Source organism: Dama dama, chromosome 18 (genome assembly GCF_033118175.1).
Source record: "Dama dama isolate Ldn47 chromosome 18, ASM3311817v1, whole genome shotgun sequence".
NCBI lineage: Eukaryota > Metazoa > Chordata > Mammalia > Artiodactyla > Cervidae > Dama > Dama dama.
The window spans coordinates 42,635,496-42,661,125 of NC_083698.1; the positions used below are offsets into that span (position 1 = coordinate 42,635,496).

General features: G+C 38.3%; 2 protein-coding genes across 2 annotated transcripts in view; one reads left to right on the forward strand and one right to left on the reverse strand.

Annotated features, from left to right (window-relative positions):
- RELN (reelin) overlaps positions 1-25,630 on the reverse strand; it is a 536,272-nt gene that overhangs the window by 282,022 nt on the left and 228,620 nt on the right. Inside the window, exon 5 of the mRNA XM_061165186.1 lies at positions 889-921. Within this exon, the coding sequence (XP_061021169.1) occupies positions 889-921 (33 nt within the window). The remainder of the gene's footprint in view (positions 1-888; positions 922-25,630) is intronic.
- On the forward strand, positions 5,473-6,266 carry LOC133072799 (GTP-binding nuclear protein Ran-like). Its single transcript, XM_061166340.1, has one exon. The coding sequence runs from the start codon at positions 5,473-5,475 to the stop codon at positions 6,121-6,123; it is 651 nt and encodes a 216-aa protein (XP_061022323.1). The 3' UTR covers positions 6,124-6,266.

A 25,630-nucleotide genomic window follows, 5' to 3' on the forward strand; every position in this document is an offset into this window, starting at 1 on the left:
AGTTTATTTGGCTCCAGAATCTGTACTATTAACACTGTACAATCTTGCCTCAAGAACTGCAGCCCACTAAATACATGTCAGAATGAAAAGATCATGAGAAAAATGAGAGGAGGCAACTTTACATGGTGCTATTAAACAAAGCACCCAGTTATTTAGACAATCTCATTTTAGTTTTTGAAGAAATGGCCAAATTATCTCTCTTTTTACAAGCCAGTGCTAGTTTAAGCCAATACTCTAGCCACCTGATGCGAATGGCTGACTCATTGGAAAAGACCCTGATGCTGGAAAGACTGAAGGCAGAAGGAAAAGAGGTTGACAGAAGATGAGATGGTTGGATGGCATCACTGATTCAATAGACATGAATTTGGGCAAACTCTGGGAGATGGTGAGGGAACAGGGAAGCCTGGTGTGTTGCAGTCCTTGTGGCTGTGAAGAGTCGAACACAACTTGGCAATTGAACAACAACAACACTAGTTTAAGCAGATATCTCAGATCTGCTTTCACACTCAGTTTATCTCACATCTTTCACACTCAAAGCTCCTTGCCTATTGCCTCCATGCTCTACTATTCACAATGGGTAGAGGCTTAGGGGAAAATTCAGTATTAGAACCCTATGTCAAAAGATCAGATCCAACTGGATTCTAAGGATAAATGTAGCAACAGGTTCAAAAGTCCTTCCATTAGCCCAAACTGGGCTTCTGGATCACCTCCTCAATGAAGTCTCAGGTTAAAGCATAATCTGGACCTGAGTCTGATTTCAATGAATGATCAGCGAATCAGAGAGGGCAGAGAGGTTCCTCATCTCTGTATCCCTTGCTCACACAGCAAAGGACTGAAACAAGTAGATCTAGCACTGAGGTCAGGGACCCTGGAGCCTCAAACACTCACCTAGATGCGGATGCACAGTGGCCTCTGTTGGAGCTGGACCAAAAGAGAAAAATGGAAAGATGATTTATTAGCAGCAAAAGCAAAATCCATTAATAAACAATTACAAATATGGTTATAAAACTTAAGTCATACTAAACAAATAAAGAGCTAGATAGAACTTTCTAGAGGACTAAGAAGAAAATGTCAATTAACATCCTAAAATAAGAGGTCCAACTCACTAGTTAGTTGTTATATTTAAAAGTCATGCATTATTCCTAAAGTGAAAAGTAGAACCCCTTACATACAGGATAGTTACTTATCATACAAATTTAGCCAGGTATTCCTTGAAACTTACACTACGAATGTAACGTGAGCACCCATTACGTACCATGGGCCATTCTCAGTGTGGGGTAGTATAGGGACAAAAAGCACCCTCCTTGCCCTCAAAGAGCTTACCATCTGGTGGAGATAAGTACAGTACAGTGTAATAAGTGCTATGGGATAGTGTTCAGAGGTCATAGGGTGAGAAGGGCACAAACGAAGGGCACTAATTCTAGGCTTCCCAGGAGAAGACAGTGGTCAGGAGAGGTTGCTGAGTTGTGAAAGACTAGCAGGAGGAAGACAGGCGTGGGTAGGAGAGAGAAGAGGTGTTTCTTTCTGGAGTGAAAGTGAAATGGCCCTGAGAAGTAAGAGAGAATGATCTTTTGGAGCAACCACAACTATTTCAGCATGATGTGAACAAAGTTTCGGAGGAGGGGGTAGTAAAGCAAAGTTGGGAAGATTGGAAGGCCAAGATTGTGAAACTGAATGTTAAGGAGTTTGGATTTTACTATGAAAGCATGATGATCGCCTGAACATTTATCAGCAAAGGAGTACCTGTTCAAATATGCATTTTAAGAACGGGCACTCTGGTAAGAGTTAGGAAATAAGGGATACTGGCCAACTGACACTTTGGTAATTTTTTTTTTTTCTCAGTGGACTTCTAAATCTAGGAAGAAATGTTGCCAATTCACTATCTAAAAATTAGAACCATAACAGATATTTTAACATCTTTTACATTCATTAAAGAAGAAATTCAGCTAGGTATTAAAAAAATTAGTCTCTATCACAATGATCAATGCTTCAGTTATGTTAGATGAAAAATCCACACAGTTAAGTTTGTAGTTTGTAATTTCAAACTAGAGGTGTTTGTCTTAGTGCATCCGAAGTATTATATATGTTGAAAATGTTTGTCCTCAGTTTTTAACACAGATTCAATGGGAAGTGTCATAGATACAATTATTAGTATATACATGCAAATGTCCTGAATCATCACTAGTTTACAGAATCCAAAAGAAAAAAAAAAAAGAAAATTTAATGATTTTGTGTTTTATTCCAATGGTTATTGGTTAAGTCCCAGAAGAGTTTTACAAGGATTCACTGAACTGTCAACTCTTAAGATTTTTTTGAAACAAAGGAATAACTGCCAATTATCCAATAACCAATGACAAAAACATGGCACATGGATATATGTTCCCTCACCAACATCACACTATATATGAGTGTACTGAATTTGAAACTTCAAGGATAGTCAGTTTACTTGTAAAGTAGTTGGAAGAGTTAAGATTATTCATGATGAAACTGAAACTTCTAATATACAAGCAAATAATGATTTTACATATTTCCCTAATATGATCAATATGCAAATGTTAATTGCAACTGGCAATTTTTTTAAATGTCTGCAAAAAAGTTGAAGAATTTCTTGTTGATATTGATAATCTTGCTTTTCAATTTATGCAGTATCCCTGTGAATCTCATGTTAATAATACTAGGCTGACACAAGAGTAAGTGAATTTACTTAGACAGACATAGTTTTCAAACTCATATGTTTCTGCATCAAAGTTAAATCAGCTCTTCTTTTTAAAAAAAACGGATAAATTTTGTCAAGTTGGATGTGGCTATTAAAGAAAAATATTTTTTTTATATTTGACTCAGTTATTGGAAGACTTGTAAGTAGGTATGGAATACTTGGATATGTAAATCTAGTTTTCAGTTGTAAAATTTATAAAATCTTGATACAGACCAAGCAGATCAACATTTAAGATGTGCCGTAACACTGCTGTATAACTGTATATAAAATAGATAAACAACAAGGTCCTACTATATACTATAGGGTCCTACATTCAAAATATCTTGTAATGACTTATAGTGGAAAAGAATCTGAAAAGAGTATACATATATGTATGTACTCATATATATTTTTATATATACACAGAAACACACACCTGAATCATTTTGCTATACATCAGAAACTAACACAACACTGTAAATCAACTACTTCAATTAAAAATGTGCTTAAGTGTAAAATACACACCAGATTTCAGATAGTATGAAAACATCTCATTAAGTCTTACTGATTACATTATATTGAAATGTTTAATATTTTATATATTCTGTGTGAAACTATATTATTAAATTTACCTATTTGGGGTCTTGTTATTTAAATTGGCTACTAGAATATTTAAAATTATAGCTGTGTCTCCCACTGTACTTCTATTGAGCAGTGCTGAACAGACGCCGAAAGGGAGATTTGTACTATTCAGCAATTTATTAGGGAAGCATTATCACACAGGAGGTGGTGAAGTCACAGAAGAAAAGGATGGATATAAAGAAAGGAGAGATTTTTAAGAGAGAAGACAATTAAAAGAGAGACAAATATAATCCTAATAATGCTAGTATCTATCTATCAAGTCACTGTGATAAGTGGTGTCTGTAGATAAATCCAGGGAATTTGACCTCAGTGGCAACTCTCCTAACTACTGCACAGATTACTTTTTCAAGAAGGTTCACTGTGAAGACAAGAAATGAGATTTTGTATCACCTAACAAGAAACTTAGACCAAAAGAATATGTTTTTTTATTTGCTGTGTTTGTTAGGATATCACAGTATTTTACTGTGTCCAATATTAGCTACCTTACCAAAAGGGGTCTCTGTATTCATGGGATAAATTATTAAGACAGGGAGGAAACAGTACTTATGCTTATGAAATATGTAACTTGAAAGAAACTGAGAAATAAGTTAAAATAAGTATAAAATATATGGAAATTGGGGCTTCCCAGGTGCTGCAGTGGTAAAGAATCCACCTGCCAATGCAGGAAACATAGGAGATGTGGGTTCAATCCCTGGGTCTGGAAGATCCTCTGGAGGAGGAAATGGTACCCCTCTCCAGTATTCTTGCCTAGAAAATTTCCTGGACAGAGGAGCCTGACAGGCTACAGTCCATGGGGTCGCAAAGAGTCAGACATGATTTGAGAACACACACACACACACACACACAGAGCAATTATCAGTTAGAAATATTTTCTAGTCAGTACAATAGTTAGATAAATGTAGCAAAACATCTGCAGAGACATCAATTAAATTACCTATCAATTTTAAATTACTCTGATTACTAAGGCCTAGATGCAATGAAGAGAATATTATGTATTAGTCTATTTTAATCTAAGGAGTCTATCCAAATTGATATCTTTCCTTACAAAATTATTTTGGCACATGACATTTTTCACTGAACCACCTCCAAAATAATCATCATGGAAGGGCCATTTAGAAACCATCCTCTGAATCAGAATCTCTGAGAATGGAAACTTGGAATTTGTACTTTTAAAACCTCCTCAGCTGATTCTAACAGAAAGCCAGCTTCAAAAATAACTGTCTTGATCACACAATACAATTCTTACTTTTACAGCATGTAAAAGTGTTATCTACAGTAAGTATATGTCTTTTATCCCAAGAAGAAATAAGTTCCTCAAAGACATAAAATATGCCCGCTGAAGACACCAGCCTAAAGCTGGTAATAGACTCTCAGTAAATACTTAATTGAATCGAATGCTATTTTCCTTCTTAGTTGTAATGTATTTTATGATATTTTGGAAAATAATAATTGAAGATCCAAACCTTTGAAAAATGCCAAAATAAACTCATAATGTTAAAGTTCTTTAGTATAAGCAGTTTGGATAGTTTAAACACCCAACTAATAACCAGTTGGATTTAACTCAACCAACTTATATCATGTTTTCAATCACTAGTTAGGAAGACTCGGTGTGCTTTTTAAAAAATATACCCACTGTCTGAGATAACTAAGCATTATTTCCTCAAAAAGAGGAACATAGTACACATTAAACTTGGTGAAATGAAAAGTAGACATTTCTTTGAAAAATAGTCACATGTGTATAGTATAATACACGTATATATTTGGTCCAAAATCTAGTAAAGTAATGGACCTGGGAAGCTTACTTTAATCATCTCTCAGTAAGCAACTACATCAATCTAGTTTTATGCAGTGTAAAAGAAATTTGTAAGCTTGTAGAAAGTTCACCACCTTTTCTAAATTTATCAGAATAAACAGACCACAGAAGAATTAGACTAAGTAGCCTGAAGAAGTATAATATAGTTCAACAACATATATTACACTCCCACTTGGATACTAGTACCTGCTTTGGATGAATTACTAAGATCCTGAATTATTTGCCAAAAAGGTCTTAACTGTTTCCTTTATCAAGTATAAAATGCATGCTTCAGAAAGACCCTAGCTTGGGGTGTGGAGACGTTTCTGGAAGTAATATCACAATGGCTGCCCAAGGAGAACCCCAAGTTCAGTTCAAACTTGTTTTGGTTGGTGATGGTGGTACTGGAAAAACTACATTTGTGAAGCATCATCTGACTGGTGAATTTGAGAAGAAGTATGTAGCTACCTTGGGTGTTGAGGTCCATCCTCTTGTGTTCCATACCAACAGAGGACCTATTAAGTTCAATATATGGGATACAGCTGGTCAGGAGAGATTTGGTGGGCTGAGAGATGGGTATTATATACAAGCTCAGTGTGCCATTATAATGTTTGATGTAACATCAAGAGTTACTTACAAGAATGTACCTAACTGGCATAGAGATCTGATACGAGTGTGTGAGAACATCCCAATTGTGTTGTGTGGCAACAAAGTGGATATTAAGGACAGAAAGGTTAAGGCAAAGTCAATTGTCTTCCACCGAAAGAAGAATCTTCAGTACTATGACATTTCTGCCAAAAGTAACTACAACTTTGAAAAGCCCTTCCTCTGGCTTGCTAGAAAATTGATTGGAGACCCTAACTTGGAGTTTGTTGCCATGCCTGCTCTTGCCCTGCCAGAGGTGGTCATGGACCCAGCCTTGGCAGCACAGTACAAGCAAGATTTAGAGGTTGCTCAGACAACTGCTCTCCCGGATGAGGAGGATGACCTGTGAGAAAGTGAAGCTGGGGCCCAGCGTCAGAAGTCTAGTTTTATAGGCAACTGTCCTGTGATGTCAGTGGTGCAGCGTGTTTGCCACTTTATTATATAGCTAAGCAGAACATGTGCTTAATCTTTGGATGCTGAAGGAGGTGGATGGGCTTTGGAGTGAATGTGGCAGTTAAGAAAAAAATATCTTTATTTTTTGGACCTGCATATTTAGGTGTTTTTGAACACAGTTGTTTCCTCCTTGAGTTTCAAATATAAGACTGCTATAGTCACATGACAATATTGAGAGGTGGAATCTTGTTTGTTACTGTCATTCCCATTCCTTTTCATTTAGAATCAGAATAAAGTTGTATTTCAAATATCTAAAAAAAAAAAAAGAAAGAAAGACCCTAGCTTGTCAATCTTCCAATGCTTGTAGTGGCCTATCTCCAAGTACACATTTCCTGCTCCTTTCCATTGAACTGACTCATCATTCTAGATTGACTGAATGTTTTATCTCAATGTTCTGTTGGTCTGTTTCTAATTCTCTGCCTCTCCAAGGACTCTAGACTGCCCTCACCCATTATCAACTTTGGTCCAATTTCACAACTCCTTTGAATCTGAAATTGCATGACTGACAGTAGCTACCGCATAAAGTTGCCAAATGGCTTAAACTGGGAAGCTTTGCTTCTAAGAATGAGAGAGAACAAAAATGCTCCTAAAGAAATAGGCTTTGGCTTTGGAGAAAATAGGATAGAACACACGTTTAACAGAAGTATAAGACATCTTAATTCTTCCATATGCCTCTTAATCGTGATAAGAAGACGAGGTCAGATGATGACCAGAGGCAGACATAGGGGAGGATGCACTGAGAGTGAGGGCCCTGCTAGTTGTCAGAGGAGACTGAAGGGAGAGGAAGACAACAACAACTTGGAGTTGTTCTGTACTCAGAGAGGTGACTGAGGGGGAGAATTTTATAACATGGTCCTTGATTTAGCTTCACTAGTGGGTTTCCCAGGTGGCACTAGTGGTAAAGAACCTGCTTGCCAATGCAGGAGACCTAACAGATGCAGGTTCGATTTATAGGTTGGGAAGATCCCCTGGGCGTGGCAACCCACTCCAGTATTCTTCCCTATAGAATCCCATGGACAGAGAAGGTTGGTGGTCTACAATCCAAAAGGTCACAAAGAACCAGACATGGCTGAAGCAACTTAGCACACATGCACATAGCTTCACTGGTGAGACTATATATATAATGGCTGGACAGAATTTTACACTGTGAGGGACTCACCAAACACAGAGCTGTTAACAAATCTGGATATTTCTAGATTCACAAAATCTAGTTGTACACCCTACACCACAGAACAAATTCACTTCTGAGAATACCAGGAGTTCATTTTGGTTTACAGAAACCCTTGATACTTATGAAATCATTTGTCTTCCCACAAATGTTGGGGCAATTCAGATTAATGTGAAGTTTCCACCAAGAACTTGTAAACTCTTATAAACCACGCAATGGTTAGAGGCCAAACTTTCAATGATGTCTTAGAATTAAAGTACAGTTATCACGGGATACCATATCCTGCAGTTGGATTTCACAGATCACTCCAAGGAGTTCCATGAGTACTGGCAATGTACAAACAAACCCAACTCATAATTCTGGATATCTATTAATTTTTATTAATTCTAGGCAAGATGGCAACATCACTATCTTTGTTAACAGAACATGTAACATAAAGAATAAATAGATTCATGTTTCAATGAACTCTAGATCTTGTTCAAAATATTAGCACATCTCTGTAATCTTTACCCACAAAGTTAATGTCATTGAGATCCACAAAAATTGAAAAACTATGTTCTTTGTAAAGCCTGACAATTTAAAGTAACTTAACTAAATTGGAAATTGAGCTAAAGTGGTATCTTGGTAATTTAAGGAGTATGCCAAACATCACCAAAATGAGTCAACTCCATAAAAACCACAGATAAGAAATGAAATGCTAAATAGCTAAGTTAAAATAAAGATTCTACGTTACTTTAAAAAATAAAGTGAAATAAGTCAACACAATGTAAGAATCATGATAGAGTTTCGCCAAAGCCTCCATGTTTTATAAAAGCATGTTTTCAGCAAAGGATTAGGATTGAAAGCATGCCAAACTCTGACTGGTTTTTAGTTGAGAAATCCAAAAATTTTTTAAATTTAAAAGCATAATATAGTCTTTTCATACCAGATAGGGAATAAATGTTCATAAGAGTCCAAGTCACTCATAAATGTGCATTAATAATTTATTTTTCCAGATTCCTTTCAGTGTTTGTGATAGTGCTACTGAAAAGTTACTCATCCTCCAAGTTCTGTAGCTGGACCCATACAGATTGTTTTGGTAAAATATAAAGCTTTACATAAAAAATGAAATGCTTTAGTGTTATTCTAGGTCTTTCCTTAGACAAATGTTTTCCAAGATGCTACTTTTAAATGACCTGAATATTAGGTATGTAATTTCACTAAAATTTCATGGGCTATATAAAGAAGATGAGAATAGATTTTTTAATTGATAAGCTAATATAGTTGAAAATAAAAGAAACCTGAATCATTGTTTTTAGGAAATACTTGAAAATTTATTTAAAAAAAATATGTTCCTTGTAGAGCTTCCCATTTACTCAGTTGTGCTATTCTTGAAATGGTTTACTAATCTCTATGAATTACAAGAAAAAGACTGGAATTGACTTGAATGAATACAGGAACTCATATTGGTGCAAATCTGATAATTATGCAAAGAATAGTGAAGGATTATTATGTGAAACAACTGTAAAGAGATCCAACTTACAACAAATCAATTCACATCATAAAGACTGAGGAGATCTAACATGAAAAAGGTAAATTCAGTAGCAAAGTTTTCAAAGAAAAATATGCTTTCTTGTTTCTTTAAACAAGGTTATTATTCATCCATTTAAAATACAAGTACAAAGAGCATGTACTGACACTTTGTTGAGTAAATGAACAAAAGCACTCAGCCCACATATGTTAACATACCAGTGCGCTGGTGCTGGGTCCAGAGTTGCAAGAGTTTAAGTTACTAAGGAATATGTTTACATTTTTGGAGGGTGAGATATTTTTTTAATAGTTCATTATTTTTCACTCAGTGTGAGTTACTCTGATCTCCACTATAATATGAAAATAACCAGTTATCAGTATCTTTCCAAACTTTTTAACACAGCTAATGTTAAATATCTATGTTTGGTACTAGATAGTTACTCTGTGAAAATTCCCTTTCAAATTCTAAATGTATTTTTTCCATTATCTACAATTACTTAGAGAATGTCACTGATTATAATTAACAATTTGTCCCTATGACACTACCAACAGAGGACTTGCTGAACTCTGTAGGTTCAAATGGAAGATTGGGAAATGTCTGTAAACTTAAACAGGAAGCAAAAAAAAAGATCTTCATGACCCAGATAATCATGATGGTGTGATCACTCACCTAGAACCAGATATGCTGGAATGTGAAGTCAAGTGGACCTTAGGAAGCATCACTATGAACAAAGCTAGTGGAGGTGATGGAATTCCAGCTGAGCTATTTCGAGGCCTAAAAGATGATGCTGTGAATGTGCTGCGCTCAATATGCCAGCAAATTTGGAAAACTCAGCAATGGCCACAGGACTGGAAAAGGTCAGTTTTCATTCCAATCCCAAAGAAAAGCAATCCCAAAGAATGTTCAAAGTACCACACAATTGCACTCATCTCACATGCTAGTAAAGTAATGCTCAAAATTCTCCAAGCCAGGCTTCAGCAATATGTGAACCATGAACTTCCAGATGTTCAAGTGGGTGTTAGAAAAGGCAGAGGAACCAGAGATCAAATTTCCAGCATCCATGGGATCATCAGAAAAGCAAGAAAGTTCCAGAAAAACATCTATTTGTGCTTTATTGACTATGCCAAAGCCTTCCACTGTGTGGATCACAATAAACTATAGAAAATTCTGAAAGAGACGGGAATACCAGACCAGCTGACCTGCCTCTTGAGAAACCTGTATGCAGGTCAGGAAGCAACAGTTAGAACTGGACATGGAACAACAGACCGGTTCCAAATAGGAAAAGGAGTATGTCAAGGCTGTATATTGTCACCTTGATAATTTAACTTATACGCAGAGTACATCATGAGAAACGCTGGGCCGGATGAAGCACAAGCTGGAATCAAGACTGCTGGGAGAAATATCAATAACCTCAGATGCAGATGACACCAACCTTATGGCAGAAAGCAAAGAACTAGAGAGTCTCTTAATGAAAGTGAAGAAGAAGAGTGAAAAAGTTGGCTTAAAGCTCAACATTCAGAAAACCAAGATCATGGCATCTGGTCCCATCACTTCATGGCAAATAGATGGGGAAACAGTGGAAACAGTGACAGACTTTATTTTGGGGGTCTCCAAAATCACTGCAGATGGTGATTGCAGCCATGAAATTAAGAGACACTTACTCCTTGGAAGGAAAGTTATGACCAACCTAGACAGCATATTAAAAAGCAGAGACATTACTTTGCCACAAAGGTCCATCCATTCAAGGCTACGGTTTTTCCAGTAGTCATGTATGGATGTGAGAGTTGGACTATAAAGAAAGATGAACGCCAAAGAATTGATGCTTTTGAACTGTGGTGTTGGAGAAGACTCTTGAGAGTCCCTTGGACTGCAAGGAGATCCAACCAGTTCATCCTAAAGGAGATCAGTTCTGAATATTCATTGGAAGGACTGATGTTGAAGCTGAAACTCCAATACTTTGGCCACCTGATGCGAAGGACTGACTGATTTGAAAAGACCCTGATGTTGGGAAAGATTGAAGGCGGGAGGAGAAGGGGACGAAAGAGGATGAGACGGTTGGGTGGCATCATTGACTCAATGGACATGAGTTTGAGTAAACTCCGGGAGGTGATGGACAGGGAGGCCTGACGTGCTGCAGTCCATGGGGTTGCAAAGAGTTGGACATGACTGAGCGACTGAACTGAACTGAACTGAAACAGGAAGCAACTGATGCCATTTGGGTCTTGGAGCTCACAGCCATGCTTCTTTTAATTGCATTCTAACAGCTTAAATATTTGGGTGTTTTTAGTAAATATCATAAACATGGATCATTATATAATTTCCCAATATTAAAGGAAAAATTATTCCTATCATCAATTCTATTTGTCCAAGAGACAAATTACATGCTGAAAGAAAAGCTTCATTTCTTAAAAGGATTTCTGTGTTTACTCTCTTTCAAAAGTTGAGGCCACCAGCAACTCATGAGATCACAGTGGCCTAGAATAAACACATTAGAAAGAATGGGGTTGCATTTAATTCCTCCAAAAGCTGTTCTTTTCACAAGTGTTTTTCTTTCAAATGACTTATTTTGAGAAGGAAACTTTTGAGTAACCATGTGACTCCAAAATTTTTTTCAGTCAACACGTTCAATAAATTATTTACTGCAAAGGATGGCAATTTCAATATGGTGGGAAGAAAAAGAAAGGGTTGTCTGAAAATGAATTGAGGGAGTGGTTAATGAACTTTGTGTTAATATCATTGATTATTTTTTTAAATCTTTGAATCAGGCAAGCACTATACAGATGATGCTAGGAATTTTTTACAAACACAGGTATTGGGTTATGGGAACTATAGCTCCTGAATCATTTTAGAATTCAAAGGCTCTAGGTAGTTTTGCCTCAGGTATCTCTTCACCTAATTTGAAATTCAAATGTATGAAACTTCCAAAGCTAAATATGACAAATTAGACACGGTCTGTGAAGTTACCATTTAATGAGCTATGAACCTAGACTTTCATCTCCCCAGGAATAATTTCTTTATTACTTTTTTGTATTTTATTGCAATAAAGCACCATTTGACCTTCAAATATGATAATTAAGCTTCCAAAAATGTTATAAATTTAGAGTGAAAATAGTTCTCTGTATATTCAGGAATATACTTATGATCAATATAAAAGATTATTTAATATTTAAAGATCATTAAATTATACAAAGAATCAGCAATATTAGAAAGCATTTTTCTCTTCCCTTCCTCTCCTATTTCCCATCTCAATTTGATTTGTGTCTCATAACAATTTATCATCACTAATATTCTAAAATATATGAAATAGGAGCAAAACTAAAAAATAATTTTGTAACCTACAACTGGGGAACAGAGAACTCTTTCGGTAAGACTTCTAGGCACTGTCAATAATGGGATCTTATACACTAAAACCTGTGACTCATTGTCTTGCTTTACCTTTTCTGGGGGTAGACTCATGTACTTTCTCATATACTTGGCTTATGATATGAAAAAAAGTTTTAAGTGAAAAATCAGAATGTAGAACAATGTAACATCTGAATCGCTGGTGAATTGCTATTTTTTAAAAATACTACTACTATGTAATAATTTAAAAAAAATCTTAGATCTTGTATACCCATGGCTGATTCATGTCAATGTACGGCAAAAACCACTACAATATTGTAAAGTAATTAGCCTTCAATTAAAATAAATAAATTAATTTAAAAAAGTTAGATCTTTGAGAACTTTAAGAGATGAAGTTCATAGATGGGGCAGAGGACAGGAAGTGCAACCATAAAGTAACCTTTAGCCTGACAATATATGGCCTTTAAATAATGTTCAGAGGGGCAGAAAAATCATTAGAATCACCATCATTCAATAATAATAATAACAACAACAATAACAACAATACTAATATCACTAATAAGAAGAACAGAAACAAGAAGAAACCTTCTTGCTACTGTTAGTAGAAATTTGTTAGAGGTCTCTTGATATCTATTCTTCCCTTCTGTATTTCCACTGGACAGCAGCCCCCAGTTAAAGGTATATTTGATAGTGTCCCCTGCAGCTTCTGTGGCAAAGGAATTAAGTTCTGCTTGTCGGAAGGTGAACAGAAGTGATGCGGGCGACTTTCAGAGCCGCGTAGTGCCCTTCAAAGGAGTGGGCATGCTTCTTGACCCTCTACCCATCATGCTGTAAGGACATGGTCCCTGGATATGGAAGCTATGTGCTGTACACAGAGAGCCACTCCACCAATCCTGGACAGTCTACCTCCGGATTGCTTTATTACTGAGAAATAAATACACTTCTAGGCATTTATGCCACCTGCAGTTTAAGCATATGCCAAAGAAGCTTAGTCTATATTCTAACTAAAAGTTATTTCTTGTGGGCTGGGGAATGTGTCCTTTTTGGAAAGGGTATCCTCAAAGGTCTGTCTAGTCAAGCTATGGTTTTCCCAGTAGTCATGTATGAATGTGAGAGTTGGACCATAAAGAAAGCTGAGCACTGAAGAATTGGTGCTTTTGAACTGTGGTGTTGGAGAAGACTCCTGAGAGTCCCTTGGACTGCAAGGAGTTCAAACCAGTCAATCCTAAAGGAAATCAGTCCTGAATATTCATTGGAAGGACTGATGCTGAAGCTGAAAATCCAATACTTTGGCCACCTGATGCCAAGAACTGACTCCTTGGAAAAGACCCTGATGCTGAGAAAGATTGAAGGCAGGAGGAGAAGAGCACGACAGAGGATGAGATGTTTGGATGGCATCACCAACTCGATGGACATGAGTTTGAGCAAGCTCAGGGGGGTGGTGATAGACAGAAAAGCCTGGCATGCTACAGTCCATGGGTCACAAAGAGTTAGACACGACTGAGGGACTGAACTGAACTGATCCTCTCTGTATCTCAGACATAATCCTAAAGGCCAGAATGGAAATTAGAGTTGACAAGACTGTGAGCTCCTGTGAGCAGAGACTTAATTTGTATATCTCTGCACCCCCATGCCTACCAATATCTGGCACACAGTTGCTCCAAAAAGGTTAGATGATTGGTTATGGATAACATCAGTAAGATATTATTGCTCAAACTGTTGCTGTTAGAAACTTCTAATGTTTTCCTCTGTTCCCTTCCCTCTTAGTTACTTGTACAAATGTCAGTGTCTTCATTTTAGCTTTTCACTTTCCTTTATGTAGCTGAGGATAAATTGTACAACTCACTTTTTATAAAATAGATGTTAGGCAGCTAACAAAGAAAGGCAATCAAACAAGACAGTAACATGGAGAAGGGTAATATCAAATCAGGATAGGAAAAATACATTCAGTGGAGATAAATATGCAAGATGCATACTCTGATGTCTTAAGTTTGGTTCTGAAACTAAAAAGTTACATAAGTTGAAGAGTTTATACAAGAAAAGCACACACATTGCTCAGAAGAGGGTGGCTATTTCACATATAGAGACTTAAAAGAAGTTTTTCCTGTGGCTTCTTAGAAAGGATACACTGTGCAATGCAATGAACATCATTTAAAATAATATTCATCCAACCATGGACTGAGTAGGGCGATTCCTAATAAAGTCCAAAATGCAATGCAAAAGAAGTGCACAATGTTTAAGTACGATTGTAAAAACTGTTCTGGGGATATAGGAAATGAATGTTGGCTGGCAATTAAAGAAACAAAAGTAATTAGACAATCTGGGAAAGCTACACCTGTTCTATATGGGTCATTCATTCCTTCAACTAATCTCTGAGTACCGACTAAGTGCCAGACACTGTGTCAGATTCTAGGAATGTAAAAATGATCCAATATCTGCTTGACCAAGGGTTTCAAAGTGCAGGAGGAAATACATGTAGAAATTAACACATGACAATGCAATAAGGTAAACTAACTTTAATACATAAGTATAAGATGATTAGGGATAAAAATAAAAATGATGAAGGAGAAGAGATTTAAACTGGATCTTTAAGGATGAGTGCAACTTCATCAGTAATATAAGAAGTGGATTCTGGGGAAAGAAACTGGCTTAGACAGGATGGCATGTTTGGTTAAGGCTAAAGTAGAGAGTTTGCTTTTAGGTGAGGGTGGGAAGGATGAAGAGAGCATACATGCAGAGATGAGGTTGGAAAGAGAGGCAGGGTCAGATCATGTAGGGCCTTAAAAGCAGGTTCAACACAGCAAATGAAGGCAGTTACAGGAATTGACGCTGGGAGGAAAAAATTAGGTTTTTATTGAAGAATACTTTCATAGATGTATGGAAGACTTGAACCAAAGATTAGCTATAGGTACACAAAGAAAAGAATTGGTTCAAGAGATATTAAAAAGATAAAATAACTTGGTCTTAGACACATTAAGTGTACACATGGATGAAAGAATGAGGAAAGAAATACTACTTAGGTCTCTGTTTAGTGACTGGGTTGAATATGTCACTGACCAGAATGCAATGAAGGAGACCAATTTGGGGGAAATGTCAAATTCATTTTAGTATATACTGAGTTCAAGGTATCTATGGAATCCAAATGTCAGTGTCTAGTAAGAATAACAATGTGTGCATGTATGCTAAGTCACTTTGGTCGTGTCTAACTGTTCGGGACACTATCGATTGTAGTCTACCAGGTTCCTCTGTCCATGGGATTCTCCAGGCAAGAATACTGGAGTGAGTTGCCATGCTTTCCTCCAAGGGATCTTCCCACCAAGGGATCAAACCCAGGTCTCTTAAGCCTCCTGCACTGGCAGGCGGGTTCTTTACTGCTAGTGCCACCTGGGAAGCTAAACAATAACAATCAGTCAGTTCAGTCGCTCAGTCATGTCTGACTCTTTGTGACCCCATGAACCGCAACACGCCAGGCTTCCTTGTCCATCACCAACTCCCGAAGTCCACCCAAACCCATGTCCATTGAGTCGGTGATGCCATCCAAACATTTCATCCTCTGTCGTCCCCTTCTCCTCCTGCCCTCAATCTTTCCCAGCATCAGGGTCTTTTCAAATGAGTCAGCTCTTCGCATCAGGTGGCCAAAGTCTTGGAGTTTCAGCTTCAACATCAGTCCTTCCAATGAACATCCAGGACTGATCTCCTTTAGGATGGACTGGTTGGATCTCCTTGCAGTCCAAGGGACTCTCAAGAGTCTTCTCCAACACCACAGTTCAAAAGCATCAATTCTTCGGTGCTCAGCTTTCTTTATAGTTCAACTCTCACATCCATACATGACCACTGGAAAAACCATAGCCTTGACTGGATGGACCTTTGTTGACAAAGTAATGTCTCTGCTTTTTAATATGCTGTCTAGGTTGGTCATAACTTTCCTTCCAAGGAGTAAACATCTTTTAATTTCATGTCTGCAATCACCATCTGCAGTGACTTTGGAGCCCCCCAAAATAAAGTCAGCCACTGTTTCCATTGTTTCCCCATCTATTTGCCATGAAGTGATGGGAACAGATGCCATGATCTTAATTTTCTGAATGGTGAACAATAACAACAGCTAAAATTTACAGGGTATTTACATGCTAGCCAGTGTGCTATGCACATCTTTACTGTATTTAATTCTCACGACTTCACTATGTTTCTTCTGGACATAGAATATTGTGCCAGGATCTTGGGAACGGTATGGGATAACCAAAAATGTAGGTACTATTATTTTCTCTATTTTACAGTTAGGGACTCAAAGCTTTGAAAGATTAGAAAGTACCAAATTAGAAATTGGAACCCAGGGTACATAGCGCCAAACTCTCTTCTCTCAACCACTCTGCGTTACAGACTCTCTGAGTAAGCACCAGGCAGATGCACAGAGCTCAGGAGATGAAAATCACAGGTGTGAGTGAGATCACCAGCGACAATATAAACAAGTCTAAAATAAGTCACTAGACAGACCACTCCCAACTCCAGAATATATCCATGGGAAGTTTGATAACTCATTAAGGAAACTGAGAAGGAGCAAGGAAGTCAGGTAGGGTGATGATCAGAGTCCTTTGGATTGGTTGGCACCTACTGGGTTATTGATGACCTGGAGGGTGACTGTTACCATAGAGAGTTGGCAGGAGAGGTCAGGTGGCACGGTTAGCAGGAAAGCCTGAGAACACACGCTACCCTTTCAAGAAGCTAGACTGTGAGAAAGAATGATGGTCAGAGAAGTACTCGCATTTAGACAGCGAATTCCTGCTCAGAACAGCAGTGGCTTTGGCCTGTTTAAACACTGAGGAGGAGGGGATGGTGAAGAGGAAAAGGCTGAGAAGATGGGAAAGAGAAGGCAAAACTGTTGACTCAGGTCTCAGAGGAGAAGAGGGGAATGCCATTCCACTGAGTTTATGTTTTTTCTGTAAATGTGTTTTGGTCTTTCTCTTCTATATTTGGACTAATAATATCTATATTATAAGCTATTTATGAACAGGATGTGAAACTGCCTTATATTGCCACTCAATTCTCATGCGTCTGGTATAATGTTCCACATATGTCCATAGGGGACACAGAATAATGTGCATGAATTAACATTAATGAATTCCAATGCTTACAAATAAAATTATGAGAATCTGTATTGATGGTTACATTAAACAACTGAATCTTCAAATGTAAAAGTAAGATTAGATTAATAAGTTACATGAAATAATATTTCACAAGAGCTAAAATAAAATTGTAATTTATATGTGTTTACAACAGCTTTGCTCTCTCCTAAGTGATTATATAGATCCAATCCTAGTTTTTTCCTTCAAAATATGGGGGACTCTAGCAGATTAGATAGCAGCTTGAGTAGAAAGTGTATTTCTGTAGGCATCCAAAAGAACTCAATGTCAAATTCTTCTCGGGCATAAATCTTGATATTTTGACTTTGGACTAGATAAAGCTGTCAAGAGGGAATGTATATAGCCCTGAGAACTGAAAAGAAGGTTGTTTAAATCTATGTTCAATCATCTTAGCATAAACAGCATCAGCCCAAAACACCATTCTTCAGGAAATTAAAAAAGGAGTCAGACCCATCTAGAGCCAGTAGCAAGGAATTTTACTGTGGCCCCAATGAGTTCTCTCTTCATCATTCCCTTAATCTTGTCTGTTGTCAGGATCACTTAGGGACACATTTTGCCAGCCAACACCCCAGGAGGACATCAGTTCTTTCCCCTATTGGGTAGTTTGTAAGACCTTGAAGAAAGACTGGGGGATCCTGTATGATTTTACAGAACATCCTAATTCGGTTCTCTTCGTTTGTAAATTACAAAATGCAGAATCTCAGGAATAGCAGTTGGAACTGCTAAACTGAAATGTAAACTACAAAATAGCCATGGGGAAAACAGATGTCTTTAGCTAGCAGAAGTTTTATCACTGGGCACATTCAAGTGAAATACATCATTCATTACTTTTCACTTATCAATCTAATGCATATGGTAAAACTCAATTCTGACTATTAGTCAATTTTTACTTGTTTTTTCTGAATTAATAAAAAAAAATTGCATTTGAAGATACTGGAAAGGCATTTAGTAATATAAGTTACTGAGCACTCAAGGATAGCCAATGGAAAATTTCAGCAGATCTGACCTACAATTCATATAATATTTGGGTATAAAAGGTATTCTTTTTTCCTCGGCTTTACTGAGATATAATTGATAAATAAAAATTGCATATATTAAGAAATACAACTCGATGCTTTGATGTATATACATATTCATCTTAAAATAATTACCACAATCAAACTAAGGAACATAACCATCACCTCACATTGAGAGGTTAAAAGAATCACCTCATTCCCTTTATAGACTTACTTACTGAACTTTTTAATCTTCTCTATTTCACAGTTTAAATAAACTTTAGCCAATTCTTACTAAAAAAGATTAAAGAATTCCTGAGTTCAGGTCTGAATGAAATAAATACACATATGCCCACCACCATGATTCAATGGCCCTCAGAGAATGTAGTCCCACACCCGTCACTGTTCTGAGGGTGATGAACAGCAGAAAAACTGCTGTGCCTGGCAGAAGGTAGCCAAGGTTTACTGCTCCAACTGTAAGCCTGACCCCTTTCCTCCTGACATAAAACATTTGCCTTTGGTTACATCCACTTCCATCAACCCAACAACAGAGAATTCCAGCATGGTTTATAAATGGCATGCACCCTTTGGGGGTACGAGAAGGCACGATTACTGGAGGCCAAGTCTGCCATCTGGCCTTGCTAAATAATCGATGTGTATGTTTGAAGAGGCTATGCCAAGAAGCACACAGGCCAATGAATATACATACACACTGTAATCTCCCTGCCCCCGCCTCCACCGTGATCTGTGTTCACGGCTGGATCAGCAGTGACCATGCTGATATACTCATATCCCCTTCACACTTGCCACTTTTGTTTCACAAGGGCTCAAAAGTGTGTGTTCTCTTCTAGGTGTTCAGGGAATTAAGGCAGCAGTAGCGATCTTGTTTTTTGAAGTAGTGCCTCCCAAGGGTTTTTAATGTTGGCTTTTTAAAATTTAAGAATCTATTTGAATTCCATATATATGTGTTAGTATGCTGTAATGTTCTTTATCTTTCTGGCTTACTTCACTCTGTATAATAGGCTGGTAATGATAACCCTATATGCAAAACAGAAAAAGAGACACAGATGTACAGAACAGACTTTTGGACTCTGTGGGAGAAGGCGAGGGTGGGATGTTTCGAGAGAACAGCATCGAAACATGTATATCATCTATAGTGAAACAGATCACCAGCCCAGGTTGGATGCATGAGACAAGTGCTTGGGCCTGGTGCACTGGGAAGACTCAGAGGGATTGGGTAGAGAGGGAGGTGGGAGGGGGGGTCGGGATGGGGAATACATGTAAATCCATGGCTGATTCATGTCAATGTATGACAAAACCCACTACAATATTGTAAAGTAATTAGCCTCCAACTAATAGAAATAAATGAAAAGAAAGAATCTATTTGGTAAAACAGAATCAATCTTGAGGCCAGCCAGAGATCTGGATTCTAACCCTGCCACTTATGGGCTTCTCATGTGGCTCCAGTGGTAAAGAACGAGCCTGCCAATGCAGGAGCCACAAGAGACTCAGGTTCAATCCCTGGGTCAGAAAGACCCCCTGGAGGAGGGCATGGCAACCCACTCCAGTATTCTTGCCTGAAGAATCCCATGGACAGAGGAACCTGGTAGGCTACAATACATGGGGTCACAGAGTCAGACACAAATGAAGCCATATAACGCTGCACATAACACAACACACGCCACTTATAAGAGGTATACGGTTTGTCAAGTTAACTTTCCTGGCTTCACTGCTAATCTACACATAAGGCAACTAGAGATCCAGGATCAGGAGTGTAAATTCAAATATTATTCCTCAATCCCAGTCTGTATATAAGACATTCATTAACATTTTCAGCAGACTCTTTCTGTATGACTCTGAGGGGTATGGATTAGGTCTGTAGCAGCTCTTTGTAGACTCTTTGATAGTCATTTCTGCAAAATACTGATTTCTTCTATTTCCTTTCAGGTTTTCAGTCAATTCTGAAATGGCCTAAATGTTTTGCTTTGATCACCTCTAATAGTAGTTCACAGTGAAAATAAATCGTGACAGACTTTAGAAAAGAAAATAAACAGTGACAGATTTTATTTTCTGGGCTCCAGAATCACTGCAGATGGTGACTGTAGCCATGAAATTAACAGACGCTTGCTCCTTGGAAGAAAAGCTATGACTAAACTAGAAAGCATATTAAAAAGCAGAGACATTACTTTGCCAACAAAGGTCCATGTAGTCAAGGCTATGATTTTTCCAGTAGTCATGTATGGATGTGAGTTGGACCACAAAGAAGGCTGAGCACCAAGACAATACAAACGTATGTTGGAATCTTTGCTGTATGATTTTTCATTGTCAACTGTTAGCTACCCAATTGTGACTCAAGCAACCTTATATACTGAAAAGATTTGTTCATGAAAGTGACTGAATTTGCAGTAATGCAGAAAAAAACTATTATACAGCTATTTCTGAGTTGAATTTGCTATGAAATCCATTTTTTTCCATTTTCAAATACTCAAAAAATTCAACTCTCAGCCATATAATCATATTTTGGTTAATATCTGACCTCACAAGGTTTTACACACTTCATGATGATATATAAAAGTTTTACTCTTTCCAGAGTAAAACAAGATAAATCTTTGCATATGTTTTGAAGTTACTAAGACAGGCAACTGGGTGGATGTCTTTAAAATGCAATTTTACTCAGATTTAAAGTCAAGTCATGAATTTAACTTGATGAAGCAAGTGAAAAGTAAATATCTATGAAAGAAAAAGCTGGCTTAAACTCAACATTCAGAAAACTAAGATCATGGCATCTGGTTCCAATACTTCATGGCAAATAGATGGGGAAACAATGGAAATAGTGACAGACTTTATTTTTTTGACTCATTTGAAAAGACCCTGAAGCTGGGAAAGATTGAAGACAGGAGGAGAAGGGGACGACAGAGGATGAATGTTTGGATGGCATCACTGACTCAATGGATATGAATTTGTGCAAGCTCTGGGAGTTGGTGATGGACAGGGAAGCCAGCGTGCTGCACTCCATGGGGTCACAAAGAGTCAGACACGACTGAGCGACTGAACTGAGATGAGACTGAGAATTGTAGTTAACAAAACACTACCATATCTGTCTTTAAAATCACCTAACGACATTTTTGGACAATTTCGCAGATATTTTCTTGGTCTTTGCTATAACGTTATCTCCTTAGTGAGGACTGCCTGACCTATCTGCCACCCTATTTAAAATTGTAGCCTGCCTTTCCCCCCTCCACCCAACTCTGTTATCTTACTCTGCCCTATTTTTAGATCTTCTTTTTTTTCCCTATAGCACTTGCTACTTTCTAACACAGTGTCACATTTACTCGTTTATTATATTGTTGTTGTTCAGTCGCTAAGTCACGTCCAACTTTTTGTGGACTGCAGCATGCTAGGCTCCTCTGTTCTTCACTATATCCTGGAGTTTTCACTGAACACTGATGGACTGATACTTTCTAATTGTGTTGCTGGAGGAGACTCTTGAGAGTCCCTTGTACTGCAAGGAGACCAAACCAGTCAATTCTAAAGGACATCAACACTGAATATTTATGGATGGATTGATGCTAAAGCTGAAGCTCCAGTACTTTGGCCACCTGATGCTAAAAGCGGACTCATTGGAAAAGACACTGATGCTGGGAAAGATTGAAGACAACAGGAGGATGGGGGTGGCAGAGGATGAGATGATTAGACAGCAAGTCTGTGATCCATGAAGGGGGCATTTATTATATCTCATGTAAACTGTCTATCCTCTCCACTACAATGTAGGCTTTAGTAAAGCAGGGATCTTTGCTCCGTTCACTATTATATCCCAAGATCTAGCTTAGTCTGGTACATAGTAGGCATTCAATAATCCTTGTTGAGTATTGAATGTTAAATGAATTCCCTGCTTTATTTTCTACTGCTGGTGGATGAACCTAAGCATCTTCCACTTTCTAAAACAATTGGGAGTATACAACCTGCCACCTGCCTACCTCCACCCCAGACTGGAAATGAGAAAACTCTGCTTCCTCATCTGCACTACAACTGTCAGCAGAATTCAACTGGATATAGGACCCTGGGATTCAAGGTAAAGACATAAAATCCCCAAACCTGGTTATGTCCAAGAGCATTCAGAGGACTCATTAGTTTTTAGATGAAAATCTGTGAACAGTTTTCAGATTTCTTAGTGCAACAATTCATAATTTCAACCCAGGTCAGTATAAGGAACATCGCTTTGGTAATAGCCACACTGCCTCATGGTGCTTTATAGCAAAAGTTCAGAGTTAAAGACTTTTTCAGGAGAGACAGATTTTTCAAATGTATAAAGTATAAGGTCAGCAAACATTTAGAGAGTGTCTTCTTTATGCCAAACATTGTTAGATATTAAGAAAAACAAAAAATTAAGTCATGGTTGCTGGATTTAGGAAGCTTCAAGTAAGGGTGAGGAGACAGACTTGAGTATTTAAACAAATAATCATGACAACATGGACCAATCACATTATAGAAGCCAGGAAAGACCTCACAGAAGAAGAGACATGGGAGTTATAATTCAGAATTTTCCTTCAGTTCCTGGAAATGATATTTTCCACTCGCCTCAACAGTTTTCCCCCTCCTTCATAAGTATAACCTTATATTTGTTATTTTGGTGATAAACTTAAACACTACAACCTGAATAATACTAAAACTCACTATAAAAAATAGAAAATGCAGATAACTTCGAAGAAAAAAAAATAAACATCTGTAATCTTACCACACTTATCTACTTAGTCTTTTTATTACCTACTGGCTGACCCCGGATACAATTTTGTTCCAGCAAGACGCCTTCCCTTCTCATTTACTGAGCTGGTGTTTTGTGCCAGAGATTCTAGAGAGTATGGTAACACAAAACCTGGATCTAGACCTACTTTTCTGATTCAAAAATCCTCCTAAAGCCTAAACCCAAAAGACAATGACCGCCTATTAGCATCATCCTCCCCCAGGCCTCAAGAAAGGAAAAGCAGCCCTTGACATTCAGAAGCTGGCCTGGCACTCACAGCTGGGCCGTGGTGCTCTTCTGGCAAACAGAAAGAAGCTCACAGAACATCAGCTTCAGACAAAGCCACTCTGTAATCATGGCGGGTCAAGACACACACAGGACCACTCTGTAATCACACCTGACTGTGAGCACAACCAGAACACTGTCCAACTCACAATATACCGTGCGTCCCTCTCTCCTGGCTGATAGAAGTGACTGCTGCTTCTTTATCAATTACAGCCTTAGCCTGACTCTGCTCTGCTTTCCCTTTGGAGAAGACTTATTGAGATCCTCAATCACAGAATACACCTACTTGCTGATAATATCCAATTCAGAGCAAAGCTCTTTCTCTTTAAACTTGAACCAAAATCATAAAATATAGGCCCAAGTAATCATAATAATTGCTTTCATAATTTTCTAATCATGCTGCTGTTGTTGTTTCATCGCTCATTCGTGTCTAAGTGTCTGACTCTTTGCAACCCCATGGACTGCAGCACGCTAGGCTTCCCTCTCCTTCACTATCTCTCGACATTTGCTCAAACTCATGCCTATTGAGTCAGTGATGCCATCCAACCATCTCATCCTCTGTTGCCCCCTTCTCCTCCTGCCCTCAGTATTTCCCAGCATCAGGGGCTTTTCCAACGAGTCAGCTCTTCACATCAGGTGGCCAAAGTATTGGAGCTTCAGCTTCAGCATCAGTCTTTCCAATGAATATTCAGGACTGATTTCCTTTAGGGTTGACTGGTTTGATTTCCTTGCAGTCCAAGGGACTCTCAAGAGTCTTCTGCAACATCACAGTTTGAAAGTATCAATTCTTCAGTGCTAAACTTTCCTTATGGTCCAACTCTCACATCCATACATGACTACTGGAAAAAAACCTAGCTTTGACTATACAGACTTTTGTCGCTGAAGTGATATCTCTGCTTTTTAATATGCTGTCTAGGTTTTCATAGTTTTATTCCCTGAGGAGCAAGCATCTTTTAATTCCATGGCTGCAGTCACTGTCCGCAGTGATTTTGGAGACCAAGAAAACAAAGTCTGTCAGTGCTACCATTTTCCCCCCATCTATTTGCCATGAAGTGATGGGAATGGATGCCAAGATCTTAGTTTTCTGAATGTTGAGTTTTAAGACAGCTTTTTCACTCTTCTCTTTCACCTTCATCAAGAGGCTCTTTAATTCCTCTTGCTATCTGCCATTTGGGTGGTGTCATCTGCATATCTGCCTTCTCCTATTCTGGGATGAGTACTAAATCCAATTTGTTCAACTCTAGGTGTGCTCCTAATGGGTCTCTCTCTACAAGGCAGTGAAAGTCTTACAAGGCAGTGAAAGTCTATAAATACTGTCTGAAAGAGACAGAGAGACAGAGAGAGAAAGAGATAGAGACAAAGAGAGAATCCATCTTTCCCTTGAACCTGCTTTCCACTTCAGTGGCCTATCTCTCCTTTCCTTTAATGCTAGATTTTTTCAAAGCCTCAACTATATTTTTATTTACTTCAGGCAAGTCTTTATTGTGGCCCCTGCTACAGCAGGAGGGAGCAAGAACAAGTAATAGTTTCCCTTGTCAAAGCCTCAAATTTAAAAATGTTTCACATTTACTTCTCAACTCACAACAGTTTGTCTTCCCTTGACTGTCTGACTCCAAAGCTTAGGCAAGAGCTTTCCAAGCAACCAGGCTGCCTCGTGTGGTCTGGCCATTCTCGAAACCATCCTCACACTAAATTGCCAATGACTCGTTGATTGAAAATTTCTAAAGCTTCTTTCTTGTTCTCCTCTCCATTCTTTTGGAAGCCTCTGTCCCTTTTGAATGCCTCTCCCATGTTGAAATGTTTTCCCTAGTACCCCCATTTCTGAAGCTTGCTTATTCTCCAGAATTCTGTCTTTCTCCTGCTCCTACAATCCGTAACATTTCTCTTCCTCCCTTCTCTGGGGAACTCCTGGGATGAGTACATTGCCTCCTCGGCATCCACATGCTGGTGGCCCTCCAGCCTGCCTCTCTGCTCAGCAGGCTGCTGGAGAGCCCTGTGGGAGGGAAAGTAGCTTCTCAGAGCCAATACGTTGAAGTCCAATTTCACTTTACTTCAACTGTTCATTCATTCAGTAACATTTATTGGGTGCCCACTATCCACTGGACATTGTGGAAGGCTTTAGTGATTCAGTAGGCTTCCCTTGTGGCTCAGCTGGTAAAGAATCTGCCAGCAATGCAGGAGACAGCTGTTTGATCCCTGGATTGGGAAGATCCCCTAGAGCAGG

Bases quoted from the DNA above. Each gene is read 5' to 3' on its own strand.
- LOC133072799 (XM_061166340.1), top strand. From the start codon at position 5,473: ATGGCTGCCCAAGGAGAACCCCAAGTTCAGTTCAAACTTGTTTTGGTT.